At 47.3% G+C, this 20,264-nt stretch overlaps 6 protein-coding genes across 6 annotated transcripts; 2 read left to right on the forward strand and 4 right to left on the reverse strand.

Annotated features, from left to right (window-relative positions):
• Positions 1–124: 124 nt before the first annotated feature.
• JR316_0009742 (Serine/threonine-protein kinase Chk2) lies at positions 125–1,667 on the reverse strand (the record flags this gene model as incomplete). Its single annotated transcript, XM_047895428.1, has 9 exons — positions 125–357; positions 420–499; positions 553–662; positions 716–805; positions 866–910; positions 963–1,012; positions 1,070–1,141; positions 1,205–1,486; positions 1,544–1,667. The coding sequence occupies 9 exons, from the start codon at positions 1,665–1,667 to the stop codon at positions 125–127; spliced, it is 1,086 nt and encodes a 361-aa protein (XP_047745147.1).
• Positions 1,668–3,815: 2,148 nt separating this feature from the next.
• JR316_0009743 (uncharacterized protein) lies at positions 3,816–4,454 on the reverse strand (the record flags this gene model as incomplete). Its single annotated transcript, XM_047895429.1, has 2 exons — positions 3,816–4,037; positions 4,086–4,454. The coding sequence occupies 2 exons, from the start codon at positions 4,452–4,454 to the stop codon at positions 3,816–3,818; spliced, it is 591 nt and encodes a 196-aa protein (XP_047745148.1).
• Positions 4,455–8,256: 3,802 nt separating this feature from the next.
• On the reverse strand, positions 8,257–10,567 carry JR316_0009744 (uncharacterized protein; the record flags this gene model as incomplete). The annotated part of the gene is made up of 5 exons (XM_047895430.1): positions 8,257–9,230; positions 9,280–9,575; positions 9,732–9,857; positions 9,903–10,198; positions 10,253–10,567. 5 exons carry the CDS (start codon positions 10,565–10,567, stop codon positions 8,257–8,259), a joined length of 2,007 nt encoding a protein of 668 aa, XP_047745149.1.
• Positions 10,568–11,446: 879 nt separating this feature from the next.
• On the forward strand, positions 11,447–17,038 carry JR316_0009745 (uncharacterized protein; the record flags this gene model as incomplete). The annotated part of the gene is given in 11 exon segments (XM_047895431.1): positions 11,447–11,734; positions 11,788–11,885; positions 11,973–13,055; positions 13,098–13,254; positions 13,745–14,247; positions 14,294–15,036; positions 15,086–15,236; positions 15,252–15,338; positions 15,365–15,617; positions 15,670–15,966; positions 16,019–17,038. The coding sequence occupies 11 exon segments, from the start codon at positions 11,447–11,449 to the stop codon at positions 17,036–17,038; spliced, it is 4,680 nt and encodes a 1,559-aa protein (XP_047745150.1).
• A 227-nt stretch (positions 17,039–17,265) lies between these two features.
• JR316_0009746 (uncharacterized protein) lies at positions 17,266–18,545 on the reverse strand (the record flags this gene model as incomplete). Its single annotated transcript, XM_047895432.1, has 4 exons — positions 17,266–17,838; positions 17,887–18,051; positions 18,109–18,317; positions 18,371–18,545. The coding sequence occupies 4 exons, from the start codon at positions 18,543–18,545 to the stop codon at positions 17,266–17,268; spliced, it is 1,122 nt and encodes a 373-aa protein (XP_047745151.1).
• Positions 18,546–19,468: 923 nt separating this feature from the next.
• Positions 19,469–20,177, forward strand: JR316_0009747 (uncharacterized protein; the record flags this gene model as incomplete). The annotated part of the gene is made up of 3 exons (XM_047895433.1): positions 19,469–19,481; positions 19,538–19,848; positions 20,004–20,177. The coding sequence occupies 3 exons, from the start codon at positions 19,469–19,471 to the stop codon at positions 20,175–20,177; spliced, it is 498 nt and encodes a 165-aa protein (XP_047745152.1).
• Positions 20,178–20,264: the final 87 nt, after the last annotated feature.

A 20,264-nucleotide genomic window follows, 5' to 3' on the forward strand; every position in this document is an offset into this window, starting at 1 on the left:
TCCACATGTAAATATTAAGTGTACAGTACTTATTTATGATCAGTTGAGGTATACGATGGAAGGCATTAGAACCTTGCCGCTCTTCCATTCGGATACACAACCTTTTCGGCTTGGAGTTTCCCGTTCATTCACGCTCCTGATTTGGGTGTATCTTTGTGATACCTTTTTCTATTGCATCTGCCCTTTGAGCTGGGTCAATATTTTCTTTATTTAACGCTTTACCGTTCCAATTTCCTAAAGGAACGGCTCTAAGGACTTGACGGCGATAACTCTGTAACCATGGAGATGAAAGAGCCTTGGTGAAGGTCGCCCGAAGAGAAGGGATAAAATGAAGAAAATCTGCGGTAAAGACTTGGGCTAATAATTTGCGATGTAGCTATAATCATCTTCTATAAAAGTCTGACAATTGACAATCATACCTTCACGGGTGATCCTATTGGATTTAAGTGTCGTACTTGGAAGCAAGCATTGAGCATTCAGGTTCCTATGAGTGGTAAACCTGCGGTCATATATAAAAATAGGAACATGTCAGAGGTCCTATAGGGTGCGTACATGAACAACAGCGTTATTCCCATGCTCCAGCAGTCGACTAAGTGGCTGTAACCTTCAGAAGGTAATATCAATATTTCTGGTGCCCAAAAGAGTTTAGTTCCGACTTTGTCCTGTGGAAAATCCAATAAACTTATGCATATAGAGGGAAGAGCGAAGCTCTTACAGTCATGACGGATGTTTCACCAAAAAATTCAGCGGCACCAAAATCGGTAATTTTTACGACAGGGGTTTTATCGTTGGTTAAGAGTATATTCTAGCAATTGTTAGACTGTCAACGTTATTTGGCAGGTGAACAAGGGGGCTGATTTCTAACCTCTGGCTTGAGATCCCGGTGCACAACACCTTTTGAGTGGGCGTACTGACAATTTAATATCAATGTATGTTAGCAGAACACCAGTATAGGTACCTACTTCCATAGCGGAACATATTTGGTATGCAATAGCTTTAATATCGCCTTCAGCTAAAATGAGATGACTTTATCAGATACTACTAAGGTCTTGGAGTCAGAAAAGTGTACAAAGGTTATTGCGTATGTTTGCATGGATATATTCATAGAGATTGCCTCCCGCTGCATATTCCATTACAATGTCTATGCAACCAAAAATCCAAATCAGAATTCCAGCATGTCCAAATAATATTCAGAGTAGCTTACGGGTTATATTTCCAATATCAAAAAACACTTCCTCAATCCGACAAATACCTGGGTGATCCCGGAGGGCCTCCATAGCCGAGATTTCGTGAGTTAACCTCAAATTTTCTGGTAATTCTAAATTAAATGGATCAGCTTTAATTGTTTTAACGGCATGAATTGTTCCCTTTATGCGGTGAACTGTTAAGTTGACCACACCAAATGCACCAGAGCCTAAACCTTTGCCATGATTGATATCGTAGGTCCCTGCCAAAGACGCCGTGAGATCCGAATAGAATATGTAGGCTGGATGTACAGTATGAGTAGAACACTACATAGCGCTGGATAGCGAGCTTCACATACTGCGCATCCGAGTAGGAAGACCGGTGAGAGAATGTGTACCAAATTGGATCAAATCTCCTCTATAGATTGTGTAGCATTCTTCTACAGCCAGATATCTTCCCATGTCTCCGCGTTGTACCTGCATTGCAAGCAATAGTCAAGCCAAAAGTCCTTTGAATAATACGGTGTAGATTCTTAACTTACGCATATTGATAAGTCCCTTGAGAGGTTTTGAATTACGAATGTGTCTTTGCCATCCCAGGCAATCTCACAATGTAGGTCACCTGAAAGAATATGTTTAGGACAAGGGACTTGATGAGTATCAAATCAATGTCACATACTTATATCTGGTATTAGAATATTGCCTATAACGCTAGAAGGCGGAATTTGATTATTCAGTCGCCCAAATCTGTACCTCCAGAAAACTTTGCGCAGATCAATTCGAGAACAATTTCCGTCTATAGGATACAAGGAGGCCCAAGGTGTTTGCACTGGACTTTCCAGTTGTTGAATACAGGCCAATAGTTGCCTGCGCTGGTCAGAATTATGAAACCCGGAGTGAACGTATTGTATTTGAGAAAGAAAATATCGGTAGGGCAACGAAGCAGTTGCAGAGGAATCCATCCGTTGCAAGAGATGTAGTAGGTAGTAGTCAGTGTTTGACGGTACTGGTGTATTTATGCAGTGCGTAGGATGTGGCACATATTTTCTACAGGAGATCGATTTTCATGCCACCCGACGTGTTTTTAGCTGTCACAAAAGCAATAGTCATAGTGTTTCCATGTAACACAAAGGAGATGGGTGGGTCAAAGCCATAATGCCAATCGTGTTAGCGCGCGTTTGCAAGATTGGCAAGGTTTTAGCAACTTCTCTCATGGTCCGTTACCAGTAAGCCAGTGTGAGACGGTTTTCCCAGAGCGTGAGTTCTTCTCTCACTTCGGGCAGCTTTGGTGTATACATAGTAGAAAACCTCAGTCTTCGATGTTATCGGTTCGAAAAGACAACATTAAGCAAACCAATGTCGATGAGCCAAGTATAGATGAACAATATAAATCCACTATCTGAGAGCGGCCAGAAAAGCGAGGCGAGACATTGAGTCAACTAGTCACAGGTGGCACAGGGTTTTGCACAGAGCAAGGTTAAATTGGTTTATGGAATTTTCCGAAATGTGACGACACGGATACACTGCAGGCTACGATACATGTTTGATGTCAAACATCGACAATCAAACAGATATTATGTATGATGTAGATGTTTGATGTCACGCACATATTGTGTTTGACAACAAACAGGCTTCAAACATAAATTGTGTTTGAACTCTGTGTGACATCAAACACCAAATATGTTTGAGCACTGTTTGTTAAAAAATATTAGCCTGACATAATTCCTGTTTGAATAGCTGTATGATAAGGTTCTGTAAGAGATCAACCAGATAATCCGTATCTTATCTAACATGAATATCAAACATACTTTATGTAAGCATTCAACCAGAATATTTGTCCGAAATCAAACAATTATCAAACATCCATTTTTTCTCGCATCTGATTGGTTCATACATATCTGTTTGGCAATCTGTTTGATTTCGGACAAATATTCTGGTTGAATGCTTACATAAAATATGTTTGATATTCATGTTAGATAAGATACGGATTATCTGGTTGATCTCTTACAGAACCTTATCATACAGATATTCAAACAGGAATTATGTCAGGCTAATATTTTTTAACAAACAGTGCTCAAACATATTTGGTGTTTAATGTCACACAGAGTTCAAACACAATTTATGTTTGAAGCCTGTTTGTTGTCAAACACAATACATCAACTAAACAGACAGTAGATTACAAAGCAATGTAATCCAATACAATATTTTTTTAGTCTTACAAACCCACCCAATTTTCACATAAGACAGTTTATTTATAACGTACATTACCTAAGATTTAATAATAAGGATATTACGTGACATACGGTGGATTTACTCCCGCTACCTAATTAGGAGATTAGCGTGATGTACGTGTGATTTAGCCTGGCAAATCATAGCGTACATGACGTGCCATTTAGCGCTAAATGGAGCCGCCGGGTGGCCTGCGGGATCCGCGCGTCTACCTACACGGAAGAAACACGGGCCGGAAATGAGCCGGACGGGTCCATTTGCATCCCGTGTATTGCAAGCAGACGGATCCGCTTGACCCGTGTTGTGCTGTCAGACGGACCCATTTGACCCGTATCTTCCCAGAGAGGGAGGGATATTTGAGAGGTATTGCGAATCAATGAGCACAAGGGCTCCAAAAATAATTTATTCATCTCTACCGGTATACAAATGCTTTTCCAAACTCGATTCAATCCCTGCCAGCCCAGCGTCAATTTCCTCCAGCGCATTATAAGTCAGAATTTCTGACTGCAGCTGATGCAGGCGGAGGTTCTTAAACGTTGTGACCTTGCTGTCATAACTATTGTCGCCGACGGAACTGTCGATTATTTGGTCGTATGTTGCCCGTAGCTGCTGCTCGGTATAATTCTAAAATAGTTGTCAGTATCTAGTGCTTGGTAATATCTGAGTGCATACATATAGAAAAGGAGGGTTAAAATATGCCGTCTGATCTGTCACATCCTCGAACTCAATGTCAGACTGGGTGGGAGGCGAACCGGGGTAGCCGCCCATGGGATCAAACCTGCCGTAGGTTCGAAAATAAGGGTTTTGAAGGAGCAGGTGGCATGCTTCAGGGGGTGGAGAATAGCGACCTTGCTTCCTCTCAGAGGAAATAGCTGGACGAGAGTCCATAATGATTTTGTCGACGACAGACGTGTATGAAACATGTGCTGCCATCAACGGCGGAGCCACATCATCCCGGATGACAGGCATAGGTGGAGGATCCAGGGTATCTGGAATAACAGGCATAGGGGGAGGAGCCAGGGTAGGTGGAATGACAGGCATAGGGGGAGGAGCTAGGTTATCTGGAATGATTGGCATTGGCGGCGGAGCCGTGTCGTTCCGGATGACAGGCATTGGCGGCGGAGCCGTGTCGTTCCGGATGACAGGCATTGGCGGCGGAGCCGTGTCATTCCGGATGACTGGCATTGGCGGCGGAGCCAGGTCTTTCCGGATGACTGGCATAGGGGGCGGAGCCAGGTTAGCTGGAATAACAGGCATAGGGGGTGGAGCCAGGTTAGCTGGAATTACTGGCATTGGCGGCGGAGCCAGGTCTTTCCGGATGACTGGCATAGGGGGCGGAGCCAGGTTAGATGAAATGACTGGCATAGGGGGAGGAGCCAGGTTATCTGGAATAACAGGCATAGGGGGTGGAGCCAGGTTATCTGGAATGACTGGCATTGGCGGCGGAGCCAGGTCATCCGTCCTTGCTGTGCGTTTGCTTTCCTTAGAGTTGCTAATATTTGAAGACATTGCTGATGCTCAGAAATCAATTAAAATTTACTTGAATTAATGCCATTAGTCTTACATTTTATAGGTTTTACGGGAGGAGGTTCCTTCAGTTTTTCAAGAAGCCTGGTAAGATTGTTGAGACTGGTGTAGTCAATGGGGGAATTTTTGCTAGAGGTGGGAATAAAGTTGTAGGAGGACATACAGTCCAGAAAGTGCAACTGGGTGGGCTTGTTTATATATCTCACGGAATACAATACTATCCGAGGATTCTCCATGACACGGAAATAGATTCACCCGTGTATCGAACTTAGCAACTTTTGCACAAACTGGATCTGGTGAAGAAATCACATGACTCAGATTGTACATGTTTGTGTATGGTTTTGTTTTGCGGGACCGCTTTTTTTTAGACTTTTTTTAGACTAACTCCAACCACGATCACCACCCTCACGTTCTACCGTGCCTCACCACTTTAACGCGTCTTCCCCCATAAAAACACGCTTTTTTCAATGGCCGCTTCATCTTCCACCACCGCCACCTTCGCCCAACGCCTCGCTGACTGGGAAAAAAAGTTTACCGAGTGCTACCGCAACGGTGAAAGCGCGTTCAACGCTGAGTTGGAGCAGCTTTACAGGGACTTGGTAAGTTCTCAATTTTATAAGATCATGACTTGCTCAACAAAAAAAAAAAAATTCCAATAGGTTCCATTGTGTCAGGAGCATGTCAGGGACGCCGCACGCTTCCGGCTCATTGACTATGTTGCGAGCCCCGTTGTCTACTCGTACAAAGTCATCCAGGGCAAGGACGGCGAGAACATCTACAGGTTTGAGGTCGACTGGGCGACGCTCAAACATCAAGTCGCCAACTTCAAGGCCTACCAGGAAGGCCAGGAGGCACAGAGGAAGAGGAGGGAGGAGGAGGAGCAAGAGAAGAGGAGGGAGAAGGAGGAGCAAGAGGAGGAGGAGAGGCAGAGGGTGGAGGAGAGGAGGAAGAGGGAGGTGAGGAGGAAGAGGGAGGAGAAGAAGAAGAGGGAGGAGGAAGAGGAGAGGCAGAGGGAGGAGGAGGAGGAGAGGCAGAGGGAGGAGGAGAGGAGGAAGAGGGAGGAAGAGAAGCAGAAGGTGGAGGAGAGGAGAAAGGATGAGAGGAGGAAGAGGGAGCAGGAGAGGAGGACCAGGGAGCAGGAGAGGCAGAAGGCGGAGGAGAGGAGGAAGAGGGAGCAGGAGCAGGAGCAGGAGCAGGAGACAGACGAGGAGAGGAACAAGGAGGAGACGGAGAAGAGACGGGCCGAGAAGGGCAAGGGCAAGGCAGTCGAACCCCCGGTGGAAGACGGACCCGTGACAGACGCCCACAAAGACAAGGGCAAACGGAAAGCGGCGGACCCCGTGGAGTCCATTCAGTTGGCTCCAGCGGATTACAGGGGCCCACGGACAAAGAAGGGGGAAATTATTCCCCACATTACCGCCTCCAACATGCCCGGTCACCCAGCGTACAGGGAGAAGCTGGAAAGATTGGCGAAGTCCAAGCAGGGGAAATTCAGGAGCAAGGCGATCATAGGAAGCCACACGGACGAAGACGCGGACGCGGACGTCGACGAGGACGACGAAGGCGATAACAAAGGGGCACCGCCTACCACCCCCACTGCCACCCCCACCCGGAAGATGCGCACGCGTTCCGTAAAGAAGGACACCGAGGACGATGTCCCCCCCATCAGGAAGGCGCGGTCGAGATCCCAGAAAGTGCGCCAGGTGCCAGAGGGGATGGTGGACATGGTGGAAAGGTGCACGGCATGCATCAAATTCAAGGTGCCATGCTATGTCAAGGGGGAGACAGGCACTGAGCCTCTCGTCCCCGTGAAGCACCAATCTTGCGAGTCTTGCAAGTCTCGCAAGATCCACTGCAGCTTCTACCCGGGGCGCAACACCTTCGTGGGTCAATTTTTGACGACGCCACTGGGAAGCTATGGGGAGGCGTTGAAGTTGGAGGAGGGAGAAGATGTTCCGGCGAAGGGGAAGGCCGGGGAAGGGTCGTTCCCCGAGGATGTGGGAGAACTGCTTGTGCAGCTCTTTGAGCGCCAAGGCAGAATCATAGAACGGCTGGACGGGTTATCCGCGTCCATGACGGCGATTAATGCACGGATTGCGACGTTTGCCGAGACGAACTTGGCGGTGGAGAACAGGATGAAGAGCATCGAGGACGGCATCCAAGAGGTGAAGGCCGAATGGACCATGGCCAAAGAACAAGTGGCAGGAAGCACCTCGCTTTCCGTCACGATGTTCAACGACATCACCAAGAGGATCAACCACGTCCGAGATGTGGTCGACGATTTGCTGGAGCAGGATGAACAAAGGAATCCCGCCCCCAAACAGGCAGCAGGACCCTCCAAGACGGAGGTCGAACAAGAATCGGGTCCGTCGCGGACCCGTGAACCCACCTCTGTGCCACAATCCCCAAGCGCACCACCACCGCCAGCACCCCTCCCTTCCCCACCTCCACCTCCAGCAGCACCCATTCTCCCTTCCCCTCCTCCACCACCGCCAGCACCTGTCCTCCCTTCCCCTCCCCCACCTCCACCCGCACCCGTCCTCCCTGCCGTGTCTGCGCCACCAACAGCGCTATTCTTGCCCGGTTCGACTCCGGAAGCGCCTTCGCCCCCCCCAGCTGGCCGACCCTCGCTCCCACCGGTACCGCCCATCCTTTCCCTGTCTCCACCACCCCCTCTCCCAGCTCCACGTCCTCGAAGTTCGACGTCAAAGGCCGCACCGTTGTCAAAGGGTGCACCATCGTCAAAGGCCGCGCCATCGTCAAAGGCCGGCCCATCCTCAAAGGCTAAGCCATTGTCAAAGGCTAAGCCATCCTCCAAGGCTGGGCCATCCGGGAATGGACACTCATCGGAGTTGTCTGATCCCTCGGACAGCGACGAGGTTGAAATTGTGGAGGAGGAGGATGTTGAGATCGTGGCGTCCACGCTGCCCGCGTCGAACATAGCCACAAAGACAAGGGCTGGACGAAAGCGAAAGGCGGAAACGACTCTGGCTGAAGCATCGCGCTCGCCCAAAAAATCCAAGGCCCAAAAAAAGTAGTGTATTTCAATTCTTTGTAACTTTTTTTTGGTCTCCTTTTTTGCCTGTCATATATTACATTGCTCACATCCCTATACAATTTTTTCATCATTTGGACTGTATATAGTTTTTACTCTCATGTGCTCATCTGTTTTATACCTCTCCCAAAAAGTAGCACTTGATGATTTTTAATGAACCCCGCTTTCTGTTTTGATTTTGTGTGAAAACATGTTTGAGAAACATCAAGATAAGAATAAAAAGCATCACATTCAATAGGTATCATGAATCTACTTCAACAGCTAGGCTTTCAAAGTTTTTTTTCTTTGTCTTTTACCTGCTACAGCAAGCAGACTTGCTTCCTGAAGTGCTAAGGCATCCGAAGTCACATTCCTGCGGGCCCGTGTTTCATCCGTATCTGGACTTGTTACTGTCTCCACAAAGGCATCACAAGTCACGTCCCTGCCGGCCCGTGTATTATCCGTGTCTTGGGTTGTTCCTGTTTGGACTCCATCTTCTTCCACTGTGTTAAGTGGATCTGAGTAGGGCTTTGTTCTTTTCCTAGGTTGAATCCTTCTAGTTGGTTTTGGCTTAACTGGGGGGGGTACAGAACTCTCTTCATCGGGTCCGTCCATTTCCGCCGTTCCGACATATGGCTTTGTTCTTTTTCTTGGCATAATCTTTCTAGCTGGCTTGGGAGGCGCCTCCTCAACCTCTGGAGTTGGGCTGGATGATGGATTGACAATTGTTGGGCTGGATCTACTTGGTAGAGAGGGTGGCTCGCTAGATCTTGAAGGTGCGTCGGTAGGAGTCTCATCCGTCTCTGGCGTGACTTCAAATCTGGCAGTAGTGCGTGGCATCGCGGATGCCGGACTACCCCGTCCATTATCAAACTCTGACAGATTGGATGATTCAGAGTCGCTTGAAGATTGGGTTTGAAGTCGTATAGCTTTTTGCCTCAGCCGACGTTTGGTTATGGCTGCAGGAGGTGGAGGTATCGGGTGGGCTTCTAGGCCGTCAAACAAGTTGGACGGATAGAGAGGTTCCATAATGTCATAGCCATTTCCAAAAACCTTTGAGAATTTAAAGGGGATGTCTCCTTGCGCTTGACGGTCCCTCCATAGCTTGAGAATTGCAGAAGTTGACTCCAGGCGGAGCCGGCTCGGATCCGTCACGGGGATTGAACTTGGCCAATACTCTGGATCAATCATTTCTGCAGAACGCCTTTCAAGAGCATCCCAAGGAACACTTGAACCAGGCCTATCCTTGGCTAAAGCTGTATACATAGTTAGCAAGTTTGTTGAGGACATAGACAAATTACACACCATAAACCTTGTTCATGTAAATTCTAATAATTGACTTTTGCGCATAAGCGACTTCTCTCCCAGTTGAGCCATAGATAGGACTAGGTACTATTGGAAATCCATTGCTGCTAAACTTGAGGGATTTTTCATGAAACGATGCATCTGGCAGTGCTGGATTGGCCACACCCTTCTCTATTTCTGAAATGTGGACGAGGTATTGAACAAACGCTCTGCGAAAAGCGGCCAACTCGGATGGAAAGAGTTGCCCAAAGGAAGGAATTCTGACATCGTCGAGTGCTAGATCGCTTGTCTGGGTCCTTCAATGCCCATCAGTCAACATTAATACGGGCCAAATTATTCCGCCGTGAATGCTTACGGCGGAAACTTTATCCGCCGTAGGGTGTTTACGGCGGATAAAGTTTCCGCCGTAAGCATTCACGGCGGAACTTGTTCATGCCGTGTTTAACACTTACATTGAGTATTCGATTTTACCCTCAATATCATAATGCCCCTCAAAGGTAATGGACCTCATACCCATTCTCTGCCACTTAAGTTTCTCCATTTGTCGAAGTATTTTTCTGCCTTGCCTGGCAGCAGTCCTGCAGATGTCAGATTGACGGCGGAAACAAGTTCCACCGACTCACTTTGCCTTCATTGATTTTGAAACACCTTTCTTATTCCATTCCTCGAGGATCTCCATGAACCTGTCCCGCTCCTCCTGAGTCAATCTGGCCTCAACCTGCTTACGTCCTTGTTGATAAAACTTCATCCAATCTTTACTTCCACGAGCAGCATTCCCTGATAGAAGCGCAACCTCGGAGTCAATCTCTGCCGACTTCTCCTCACGGAATACCGTCTGAAAGGTTATACGGGAGTTCAATCCTTCCAATTTTACACCAATTCGATTTGACGCATGGTTTCTAAACCAATTAAAAATTCGCTATTGTGATGGTTTATGTGTGTAACAAAATTTTCAAAGAAACAACGAGCTCACATGCTTCTTCACCTTCCATTCTTTGTGTAGTTGCTTATCTTCCTTCCTAGCACGTCTAGAGTATCTGTGATCCCATGTAGCTTGCAGCTCAGGTATGACAGTGTTCTGTATGTAGTCTGCTTTGGATGACTTTGATGTATCTTTGTAGGGCTGTACATGCTTTTTCAACACGCGCATTTCCTTTGTGGTCCATATATTTGATTCTTCCGGCGGAAAGTCACCCTCCGCCGTCTGTCCGCTTCTGGGTCCGTTGTGGGTTGTGGCATTTGCGGTAGAAGGAAGCGGATCCACGTCGGGGGATGCAATGGTGGGCATAATTGCAGCGATGTAACAAGTAGCTTATCGATGAGTATCTGTGTGATCTAGTCAAATCTCACGTCATACGGAGATAAAATAAGCTTCCGATCATACTAAATGAATGATGTGATGTCATATTTTTCCCAATCAGGTAATCCCGCTTCATCGTCGGCCACGATGATCAAAGCATGCTGGTCGCTGTCACATACATTGACCTCATGATTTTGCAATAGTTCCCTCTGCACTCAATCAATAAACATGAAATTTTGTAAACATTTAGCGCTTTATATAAAGATAATCTTACAAGGTTTTAAATTCTTGTTAGATGGCTGTAAAGATACAGAAACACAAAATTCAAATTCACGTCTTCTCACCCAAAACTTGTGAAACCCAAAACGGCAGTCATCTCAGAGACCATGAGAGGTATTCAAATGCATAATTTTTTTCAAAAAATATAATGATCCCAGTGAGCTCATTTTGACACATTTTCTAGTATATTGAGAATATCTCCTTAAATACGAGGATTCACATTCTACAAAAAATGTCATTCGGTAGCTATTAAAAATATCTTTCATATGATATACGCCGGAGGAATGAGGGGCCAGCCAGTGAAAAGATATTTCAAAAACACTCCAAAGTGTGGTTCTGAAAGGGTCGTTCTGCATCATATTGTACATTTATGATGGGATCACGTCCATTTTGTGCATCTCTGGATTAAGTTTTGTTCATAACATTTCACTCACTCATCCAAATATGCTGCAAGATAGATCATATGAAAGCTATTTTTCTCCTCTTTAAAACGGCATAATTGAGGGAAATTTATCTACAGAAATAAACATGTTATACTACATTTAGATCTGCGCTCACAGGCTGTCAGACTCTTTGTTTCCAACATCCATGGGCTTCAAGAAAGTACCTGATAGGGGATCGGATGAGGAGTTTCCCAATGTTCGGGAGGCCTCCTGGTCTAGTGGGGCCAAGAAACGAAAGAGAGGGCGGCCGAGGATCCACAAACTTCCTGCAGAATCATCATCAACAAACCTCCCTCAAACAACGACTTACTCTTTCCAAAACCATGAACACAACATTCTGGAAGAAGAAATACCTCATTATCCGGGAGATCTAACTGATCAGCAGGTACTTGATAACCTGAGACAGCTAGATGACGACAGAACGGGAGGAAAGGTATGTTTTAACATGTTTTCAGTAGAATGATCAGGATGACTTTACCTATCCAGTCTCAAAATGATTACCTGAGGGAATGGCTCCCGAAACGAGAGGTGTATCTTGGAACAATGATTGGAGGAGAAGCCCCGGATCCGGATCTGAATGGACGGTGTCAGCAATGTCAAGGAATGTCTGGAGTGTGGAGATGTTGCCAATGCTTTGGCTCTAGAATTTTGTGTTCTGAATGCCTGCGAAGAAACCATCAATTTACACCTTTCCACCGCGTTGAGAAGTGGACGGGTCTATATTTCCGTCCGGGAGCTCTGTGGGAAGTGGGTGTCAAGTTGTATTTGGGTCATAATGGGAAGCGGTGTCCTTATCCCACGGATCCGAGCCATCTAGGATGCGACGGCGGAAACAATTCATCCGGGAGTCATGGGCACGGCGGAAACAATTCGCCCATCTTTGAGGATGAACACGGATTGGACCTGGATCCGCTTCCTGCGAGCAATGACCAAGAATCCTTTACGGCTCAGCTTCTGGCGGACCCGGAGGTACCCCATTTGGTTGAGCTGGACGATGGAGACGATGAAGATGATGATCTATTCGAGGAAGTCGATACAACCTATCTGGACCAACCTCGTCCAAAGGCAGCAGACAACAATGGAATTCCTTTCAAGGCAATTGTGCACACCTCCGGAGTCCATTATCTGCCCGTGCGAACATGCACATGCCGGTCCGTCCGCCTTCCGTCTATCGATTTACAGTATCTGGAGATGGGATTATTTGCAGCCAGCTTTGAAAACGTTCAAACTGTGTTCACAGTTGAGGTCCTTGAGGACTTTCGGATGGACAACCTCGAGTGCAAAACGTCGGCTTATCAGTATTACCAAAAGTTGCGAAGACTGACTTCGCCAGCGTTTCCAAAAAAGGTGCTGAACCGCTATCGTGAATTGAGAAGGCTTAGTAGAGAATACAGGGACCTTGTCCTGAGACGACAATACGGAGAAGGGCATACAAGAGAAGCGGTGGTCCCTTACTATCATCATTGCCATGATTCATCACCAGAGAGGATGGGTATTAATGTATCTGATCCAATTGACGGCGGATCTGATAGTCCGTCTCAAGAAGTCGGAATGTCAACGGACCCGTCTCTGGGACACGGCGGATTAGATGGTCCGCCTGCACCACAAATGACGCGGACCGAGGATCATCCCAAAGTTGAAGATAGGAGAGGGAAGTTGGCCTTATTCTGCCCCGCCTGTCCACAGCCTGGAATAAACCTACCTGATACCTGGATTGATGATGCTGACAGGCAAGTTTTAGTTATTCTTCAAGGGTGACTGCAATTAACAGCAAATAGCAATCTGTACATACGTAGTTATGTTGCAGATGGTAATTTCAAAGCAGATCACCTCAATCAGAAAAACGAGGGAGACGATGTTTGGTTGAGCGTTGGAGAAGGATACATGACTGCTCCGGGCCCATACAAGGAGCACATCAAGGAAGCAATTTCTCTTGCTCCACGTTATAAACGGGTGCGTTATCTACCATGATTTATCTTTCACGGCGGATGCTTACGTTCCGTGTCACAATCTTCCACGGCGGATGCTTCCCTTCCGTGTCAAAAAAATCTTCCACGGCGGATGGCTTATCCTCCGTGTAAAAAAATATCAGGAACAAACATGTCATAACTACCACGCCCAGAAAGCTGAAAACAGAGTCAGCCCGGGTAAGAGAGTACGTGGAATTGGGGCACACGCTTGCGCTAGGCACGGATGCTTCTGTCCATCCAGCGTTGTCGATTTTGACAAAGGCGAAAAGCAGATGCACATGGATTGGTCTTTGACTCAGGCCAGGGAAACTACCAACACACAGGGAATCACAAAACATTTGGAAATCTACGATATAAACTGTCAATATTGCGTTAACTTGGCAAGGCGTCTCTCAGAGTCCACAAAAATGCATTGGCCACCTTCTGTTAAAATGATTTTTGCAATTGGTTTATTTCACGTCCACGGGCACAAGACGGAATGTCTTTACAACTACGCATCCACCTATGTCCCGGGTGTGGGAATCATTGACGGAGAAATCCTGGAGCCGTTGTGGTCCGTGTTAAATGACACATCCCGGAGTACACGTTCCGCTACCACTGCCCATCGAGCAGAGGTTTTGGACGACCACATGGGGGATTCCAACTGGAAGAAGACCATTAATATGGCTGCAACAATTGCTGCAAAGTTCAAACGGGCACGGGAACAGTCCGGAATCACAGACCGATTTTATAGGGGTATCACGGATCAACAAGATTCCGGGCTCATCAACACTTGGGAAGATGAAATTTCAAAAGCAGAAGCGGACCGAGAACAAGGTGTGGCCGACGCTGTTGGCAAGGTAATGGCAAGCAAAGTGAAAACGGCTGCTGGACGCCAAGAAATTGAATTGCATCTTTCAAATATGGAACTTACATCTAATGGTGCTACTGGAAAGGCAGCATGGATATCATCCGGCTTAAAACTGGAGCAAGCGCAGTACGATTATTTCAATTGCATCCTACAGAATTTAACATGCTTTTAGATTGGAGCTCAGGGACCATGTCAGAAAGCTCGGAAAGCATCCTTCCACCGCGCAGAAACTTGACTTGGTCAATAAACGTCGCTCCATGCGGACCCGCGTTGAAGCCTTCTGTCGATCCGCTATGACCTTCATGGGCGAAGATGTCTTGGAGGATATTCAAGGGGACATCGCTCCCATACTTGACTATGAAGTCAGTGACAACGACGATCCTGATCTTGGAAATGTCAACATTACCCGCGCGGATCCGGAACGACAGCCGCTTCCGTTTCCCTCCGCCGTCAAACAAGATTTCTTTGACGGCCTTGACGCGGGAACAAACCTCATTTTAAAAGGGCTTCGCAAACTTGAACTTCAAATAAGACATGGCCACGCAGAGGACTGTCTGGAAGCGGTCCGGTCAGCCTTGATCCAGCTTTCTTGGCAGTATAAATATCAGGTTCGGACCGCCGACTCCGTCTATATGGGGACTCGTGCTTGGGATGGCGTCAAGCTTTTGAATGCTTCCTGGAAATTGCACCGGCGACTCTACAACACAAACCGTCAGAAGATGATCTATTTATCTGCTGGCGTGCGAGACGAGGATAATATTCGGAAACAATATCCCATTCTGCAAGTCCATGATTGCAAGCATAGTAATGCCGTGTCGGATCCGAACATTCGCGGAGGAAGCTCGGACCGTCTAAGTTGGATTTGGAGATCCCGTCAGGGCCTGGACAATGATAATCAATTATACGTTAATGAGTGTGAGTACTGCTATTTGTATTTCTAATTTTTTTCTCAAGGGCTTCTTAGTCTTTAGGCTAAACTGGCTCCGCGCGCGAGCTCAGAGGAATAGATGGCAAGAGGAGCTGGCCTTGACAAAAAAGGAAATGGAATGGACTGTCAGATTTTATGTGTATATGGCAAAGACATGGCGTGCACGGCATGATTTTGTTCCTGACAGGTTAGTTGGTCACAGGGCAAATGCTCAAAAGCAGATTGCCATGTGGAATGATCTGGGGCGGGCCGCGGATAAGGTCTTCCGTCAAATTAACCCGGAGTATCCGTCCGTGTGGAGATTTATAATTACAGATTAACCAGTTCTTTGAACATTCTTGTTGTATCCCATCTCGTTGAATTCATGCACTTACCGCGGCTTTTTACACCTCCTGTCGAGGACGAACATCATCTCCTTACCTATGATGAGCGACGTGCTCTGGCCAAAGTTCATGTCCATATTTGTGGTGCACGGATCCGTGCCGGATACCGTTTGTTCATTGCAAACGGAGACTCTGTTTCCTCCGTGCGTCGCCAAAAATGGATGTATTTGCTCGACCTGGAGGTGGTAAGACAGTAATTTTGAACGATTATATCTTGTATTGAGAACTGGTCGTCAGGCTATACTGCTGAGAGTACTCGGATACTGCTATGTCAATGGATTCCAAGTCGATATTCCATTTTTTATATCAGAAATTCTCAATCAGAGCGTACATGCCGTTTTGAACCGAACTCCCCACCATCGAGCTGTTCTATTTGAATCTCTAAATCAAAGCTGGTCAGCATGGGAAGATGATGAAATTTTAAATCAGACCAAGAGCTGGGGATATTGGTGGAGGGACGGATTTGCTGAAGGCGATGAGTGGCAAGTTGCCTTTGTTACCGTTGAATCGCAAGCAAGAGAATTTTGGAACAAGGTATGTTTTTTTATTGCTGTGGATTATATCTGATTTGCGTCCTTCCCACCAGGTGGTTCTGCCTGAATACCAACAAGAGGTACTCCGGCTAAATAATCAGAGGAAAGAAGCTAAGGAGGGCGCAAGTTCATCTACCTCTGGGCCTCCAAGAAATCAGGAAAACAATCCCAAGGGCAAGGGAAAGGCGGCTGAACGGACATCCGTCCCCATCTCGGGGAAGCACGGATCCGCGTTGACGGGAAAGCACGGCTCCGCGTTTTCACCGCCCACGGGGAAACCCAATCCGCCGACCCGTGTTGCAAACACGCGGGATGAAACATCCCCAATTGCAATTTCTGACCACAGACCGCCCTACTGTCCCCGCTGCGGTCAGCCTATCCTAACGGGCGTAATGAGGGAGTTGGCTCACCTGCGCCGGAATGTGGCGGACAAAATGAAAAATGCCCATAAAGCAGTGACTACTTCTTCGGCCGCCTTGGGCAGATATTCTGTATTGGAGAAGATGTGGATTGACTCTAAGGAGCACCCGTTCTCTAACGGCAAGGGGCTTTCAGCCAAATACAAATTTCAGCATCCCGTTCACCCTTCTCCTGACAGTTGGGGCGCTATAACGGCTCAAGCCTGGTCCTTCGAGGTCTCAAAGCTCAAAGTCGCTTCATTTTACATCAACGACATTTTTTATTCTTTTATTGCCGTCAAGGAACTACCTTTTCATCCACTCTGGTATCATTCGCCACCCTCCAACACTGCAAATATTCATCTCCCAACAGATACTCTGCCTACTCCCGGTTCCGTCAGCCCTCCGTCAAATGCACACACCAGCAATGCCTTCCTTTTTAACGCAAGGTCAAGACCTGTTTTCCCGGGAGAAGAGGATGATATTGATAGTACGTCCGATACCACTGAATCCTCTACACCAGCTACGTTTTTAGAGCATCTCGCACAGGACTTTGAAGAGGAGGCGGATGAGGAGTCTTCCGCCGGTGATACGACGGAGGAGTCAGATGCTTCCGGTAACTCGGAAGAGCTTAGCGAGGACGTGTCGGAAACACCCTGGGATGAGGAATCTTAGTTGCCCACCTCTCGCACAGGACATCGAAGAGGAGGCGGATGATGCCTTTTCCGCCGGTAATACGACGGCGGAGTCCGATGATTCCGGTAACCTTGGAAGAGCTCAGCGCGGGCGCGTCGGAAACACCCTGGGACAGAGAATTCTGGTTGTTCTGTAGCTTTCGTACCGTTTTGTTTTGGAAATATAAAAAAATCTTCCCCAAACCCAACTTCCAAGTCAAAAACTGATCATATTTCAAAATCAAAAGTGTTGGTGGCCGGTAAATTTGCAAAAAGATCGTACGTAGTAGACCATCCCGCCTCTTGGACTCCCAGCTCTTTAAATACATTCCTACGCATGTAATAGACTATGACTGCCCTATCTCCCTCGCACACCGCGCCGTGTTGAAGCAACCTGCCGGTAATTGCAACAAGGGTCATGGGATCATACTTGTACCAAAGTCCAAGGCCAGGAAGCTCAAGCCGTCCGTGTTCACCCTTCCCAAGTGGCATCAAAAAATCGTACCATGAGTAGCATGACCCATTATCCCGATGGTACGGTGTATCTCGGTTGCTGATGGCGGTCATGACTCCAAAGGGCGAACTCCATATTGTGAGAATTTGCTTCAATATTTCGGCCTTATGGACGAACTCCGGTTCCGCAGCAAGCCGTTGAAGAAATTTTATTCCCGCCCGGTACTGCTCGGGGTGTATAATGCTCAAGATGGCTCCCAGCAAAGCCGAAGATGTCATCATGTCTCGTATAAACTCCTGTCCAATAGGATTACACAAGTCCAAGGAGACCTCAAGCGGGTTGGACGTCTGAGGAAAATATGAGGCAGTATAATACTTAGCAAACAAGTTTCTCACCTCATGGCCTTGCTGAAACCATGCCGGGGAAAAGTTAAGATTTCCAGGTTGAAGCCAACCTGGCTCATGTCGAAAGTAACTGTCATTGACCCTCCAGCTTGTGGCCAAAGGTGCCGCCTTGTGAATCATTGTTTCAATATCCCGTAATGAATTCCACACACTCTCCTGTTACTCTTTAGAACGCATAATATAGGAATTAATCGGTCCGTTTCTAAAACTCACCACCCTTGTCTCTGACAAAATACCTGGCAGGTACCACACCAATATGTTGCCTGCACTATCGATTACAGTTCCGGGCAGGGTTTGGTACTGTAACGTGGAATGCACCGGAGGAAACTGGTCTTTCAGGCGAGCCTCAACGGCAGAATTCTGACCCGTGCAACGTGCGCTGAGATGGGTCAAATATTCTTCTGCATCCCACGTCGTATATTCTGCCATTCACACATTATTTAATCTCAATTTTCAAAGCTTATTGATTGCATACCTTGATTTTCAATTGCCTGCAAAATCACCTCCACAGCTAGATTGCACTCAAACATGGTCTCAGCACTGAAGTTTTCCCGGATTTGATTAGGCAGTTCTGCATGCCAAAGACAACTAGCTATCTTTGCCTTCATGTAGTTTGAGAGGGATTGGGTTAGCTCAAAGGCATAATCCATACTATCAGGGTATGTGGAAAGGAATTTGCTGCCAGTATAATCTATACACCTTATTACATATATTAACGGTCATCCAATGTACGATTCAAGGCGGATATTTGTCGGAATACAGAAGCGGATGGATGAATGGGTCCGTCTGACAGCACAACACGGGTCAAGCGGATCCGTCTGCTTGCAATACACGGGATGCAAATGGACCCGTCCGGCTCATTTCCGGCCCGTGTTTCTTCCGTGTAGGTAGACGCGCGGATCCCGCAGGCCACCCGGCGGCTCCATTTAGCGCTAAATGGCACGTCATGTACGCTATGATTTGCCAGGCTAAATCACACGTACATCACGCTAATCTTCTAATTAGGTAGCGGGAGTAAATCCACCGTATGTCACGTAATATCCTTATTATTAAATCTTAGGTAATGTACGTTATAAATAAACTGTCTTATGTGCAATTTTCGGGGCCCGGTTTACAATGTTAAGCAATATTTTTATTAGCTTTAAAATGTCCAAACAATTATTGGTTCACCAATGCAAATTCAAGTAATAATTTTCGTATGTTTATAATAAGTCCGGTTGACCGGCCATTACATAACCGGGCGACATAGGGGCCGTATGTCTTGGCCCGGCGCGTGTGTTAAATATAACATACGATCGCTCAAACAAAGTTCCAATCACGGTAAGCGTTATATTTCTCTACGTATACATGTAATAACTACATTAATCCGTTCAAAATTTGTCGATATCGAGCTCATCGTCGACGACGATGACCAAAACGGGCGTGGAAAAGCGCGCCGCAGTCGTCAATGATGGCCGCGCGTGCTTCTTTTCAACTACCACCACCACCACTACCACCACCAAACCCGCCACAGCGCGCCAGCGAGTCACCACTGCATTCTAACGGCATAACAAGAGTTAACGGAAGACGACAAATGGATGAGCAAGGTGAGTCTTCAATATTCAATGTAAGTACTTACTGTTAATTTTTTTTGCACTCCCAGGAGTACAATTCGGCCTCGTGATTGATCGCGACGGCCTCAGGCTCAACGTCGCCGTCGATGGCCACAACGGGCACACCAAAATCGGCGTCAACGTCGATACCGACAACAAGGTCGAAATCGTTTTCAGCGTCGAAGAGCCCGCGAACGGGCGAGTCGACACCGACCCTGTCGCTTTGACCAACGACCAACTTATTCGAGAGGGGCAGGAAGCTGGGCAGCCGGTAGTTGTTGTTGCAAATTGTATCAAGGCATCGAGGACCGTTGAAGGCAGCGACGTCGAGATGCGCGATGGGGAGGGGGATGATCAGGACGTCGAGATAGAGTAAAGGGTCCGTTGTACAACCATGAAATATCATTTTATTTTTCCAAATCTACTCTTGTGAATACAACACACGTTTAAACAGACTGGGGAGAGCCATTATAACCCCGCGCGTCCTCCTTCGATATGTTCTGTACACTCTGCCAGGCCTTCAACGGACTCTGCGCGCGCATGCACATCAAACGCGCGCGCATGCGCATCAAACGCGTGCGCACGCGCATCAAATGCGTGCGCATGCGCATCAAACGCGTGGACGCGCGCATGTGCATCAAACGCGCGCACATGCGCATCAAACGCGTGGACGCGCGCATGCGCGTTTGATGCATATCCGTTTCCACTCCCCCTATATTCATGAGAAGGCGACAAAGACATGTCGCCAAACTCTGAATAGTGAGGATGTGGGGGTGG

The sequence above is a fragment of the Psilocybe cubensis genome, chromosome 9, assembly GCF_017499595.1.
Source record: "Psilocybe cubensis strain MGC-MH-2018 chromosome 9, whole genome shotgun sequence".
Taxonomy (NCBI): Eukaryota; Fungi; Basidiomycota; class Agaricomycetes; order Agaricales; family Agrocybaceae; genus Psilocybe; species Psilocybe cubensis.